This window comes from Octodon degus, unplaced genomic scaffold (assembly GCF_000260255.1).
Source record: "Octodon degus isolate 3935 unplaced genomic scaffold, OctDeg1.0 scaffold00076, whole genome shotgun sequence".
Classification (NCBI taxonomy): Eukaryota; Metazoa; Chordata; class Mammalia; order Rodentia; family Octodontidae; genus Octodon; species Octodon degus.
The window spans coordinates 9,067,051-9,069,882 of NW_004524652.1; the positions used below are offsets into that span (position 1 = coordinate 9,067,051).

Here is a 2,832-nt window from a genome sequence, read left to right on the forward strand (position 1 = left end):
GTGTCTAGGCTTTCCGGCACTGCTGAGGAAGTCATCCAGCTGGCAGAGTGGCTGCGTGAGCTGGGTTCGGTGCTCCAACCTCACTGGGCCTAGCACTGTCTGAGCCTCTCAGCCACCCCCCATTCTGTCCTCTAGTGTACATTGGAGCTGCCTGTTTCAAACTGTCAACTCCCCTAGACCATTCAACCTCCACCCCAGCCTTCATGCTGACAGCTGAATCCTCTTGTTTTTCTTTCAGCAGTAAGGATGGAACCCAGGGCCTTTAATGCACTACTTAGTCTAGGCCAGCGATGGCAAAACCTTTAGTGCTTTTGGTGATGTTAACAGCCCGCTGTGGCACATGTGCCATGGTGCACCATCACTGATCTGGGCTGTCTTTCAACTTGTAGCCATCCTCCTCCCTCAGGCTCCTGAGTCCTGGGATTATAGGCATTTGCCACCATGCTCTCCCTAATCAACTTGGCCTACAAAGGGCTTTATAGGCTTTGTACTTTGAGTCATACAGTCTGTATCATTACTATTCACATGTATCATCTTAGTGACAAAGTGCTGATAGATGGTAGAAAAGGAATAAATGTGAGGTAGTAAAGGAATAGATGTTCCGATAAAACTTTACATATAAAAGCAGGGAGGAAAGGCAGGGTGTGTAGTAGCTCAGTGGTTTAATCCCTGACATGCAACACACACACATAAACAAAAGCAAAACAGAAAAATAGAAAGGTAGGAGGCAAACGTGTTTGTTGACCTTTAGTCTATTTTGTACATCTTATATCTGTATGGCGTTCCTATATAGCTTTACCATAATGGACTGAACAAGCCCTTTGGGAATATATAATTTAATTCTAGTTATTTTTATGAAAGAAATTTTGCACAAAAATCTTTGTATATAATCTTTGCTTATTTTGTACACAGATCTAAAAGAAATTCCTGAAAGTGGAATTACTACATTGAATATATATGCCTCTCTGTAGAGGTTATACTTGTTTATCGTCCATCAGCAACAGCGCACGCACTTGCCAGTTTCCCCCTCAGGCTTGCCAACTCTGTCCCTATCAAAAGGACTGTACACTTTGCTCTAAAATTAAAGATATATTATTTTTAGATTGAGTTTTTAAAGTCTAGCTGGTCTCAAAGATCATATGTCACACCGGTAACACTTCTAAAGAATGCAATTGCTTGTCACTTTACTTTTTTTGGTACTTTATATTGTCAGAAATATTTTCAAATCTATAAGTGCTGTTTTATCAGAGAAACCAATAAAAATGTCTTCAAAACAAGGATATAAACAAAATGTATCATGTCTTAGAGACATAGTTGAGTTTTATACGTAACACACATATATACGCACATATATATTTCTCTCCATATCCCCAACAGTGCTATTGTGTGAACATCAAAGAAACAATCTTTTTTTTTGTTTTTAATGCGGTACCAGGGATCAAACTCAGGACCTTGCACTTGCCAGGCAGGTGCTTATGCCTCTGAGCTGTATCTGTGACCCAAAAAACAAATCTTGTATAAGAAATGACATTTGTTGAGGTGTTCCTAGTATTACACAGTGCTGATACCTCTCCTATGGTTTTTTTGTTTGTTTGTTTGTTTTTGGGGTTTTTTTTTGAGACAAGGTCTCACTGTGTAGTTCAGGCTAAAATTCAGGCTGAATTTACTATGTAGCCCACGTTGGCTTCAAACTCAGGGTGATCCTCCTTCCTCAGCCTCCCAAGTGCTGGGATCGTGGGCATGAACCATTATGTTCAGCTTTTAGCTGTTCCACAAAGACAGCATCTCCCAAGTGAATACTTCAGCGTTCCAGCAACGCTGCCACAAAGGATTATGTAGTTTATAAGATGAAGTTTCGTGTGAGGCGTTGGCCGAATCCAGCGTACCCTTTTGTGGAGTTCCTCAGTATGTACTGTATTGGGTAAGTGAACTATCGACTGTGGTCCTTCCAGTGACAGGCCCAGGATCAAAGTTCAGCATCCGGTGTCCAGGGTCATCTCAAGCTCGTGATAAGGACCTGATGCTAGACAGCACTGTGCTCTTATGCAGATGAGCAGCTGTTCCCTTTGAGGTCCAAGGCTGAAATTTTGCAGTTCTTACCTCTGAGTTCCCAGTAGCACCCTTCCAGGCACCACAGCGACACCCTGGCAACTGGTACCATCCGTCTCCTTGGCGTCCCCAAGCCCCAGCCATGTGGCAGTACACTCCTTTTTTAATATTTTACTTCCTGTAGAATGGGAGTTGCGGAACCGTATTCCTGCTGGAACTATATTGAAGGTCTTGGCCAAAGATGGTGAAAGTGGACCCTGGATGAGATTTATGAGAGGAGAGATAACAGTACGAGACTTCTTACAAGAATTTGGAAGACTTTCTTCTGAAATAGTGAGTGATAAACCTACCTGCATTTCTGTCTTTTTGGCTTGAATAGCATTTGCAGCCTTCACCCTTAAATTGGTCAAACTGAATGTGAAAACTGAATAGGTTTTTTAAGCTGTTTATTATGCTTTAGTCTATTATCCATAGGTACTAAAGTTTGACTTTATATGAATAAGTAAAAATATCCTTTCCCATCAGTCTCACCAGCAGCCGTTGAAACAAGAGCCATCTCCATAGTGGCTGTGATCCAAAAGCTGATGACAGCAGTAATAGTACTGACCATTTTCTCTGTGCTGTGCAATTTTCTAAGGTTTTTTTTTTATATGTATATATTAACTCAAGTAACCTTTAAATGTCTCTACTAATGTGTACTTTAAAAATAGATGTTGGGCTGGAGAGATGGCTCAGTGGTCTAAAGCACCTACTTAGAACAAGCTTAGCAAAGCATCAGGGACC

At 41.4% G+C, this 2,832-nt stretch overlaps 1 protein-coding gene across 3 annotated transcripts in view; it reads left to right on the top strand.

The window, feature by feature from the left end:
* The window catches only part of Acad10 (acyl-CoA dehydrogenase family member 10), a 48,394-nt gene that overhangs the window by 8,972 nt on the left and 36,590 nt on the right, over positions 1–2,832 (top strand). For all 3 annotated transcript variants that reach the window (XM_023720524.1, XM_004635991.2, XM_023720525.1), the window contains one exon: positions 2,234–2,382. In XM_023720524.1, coding sequence (XP_023576292.1) covers positions 2,234–2,382 — 149 coding nt within the window. The remainder of the gene's footprint in view (positions 1–2,233; positions 2,383–2,832) is intronic.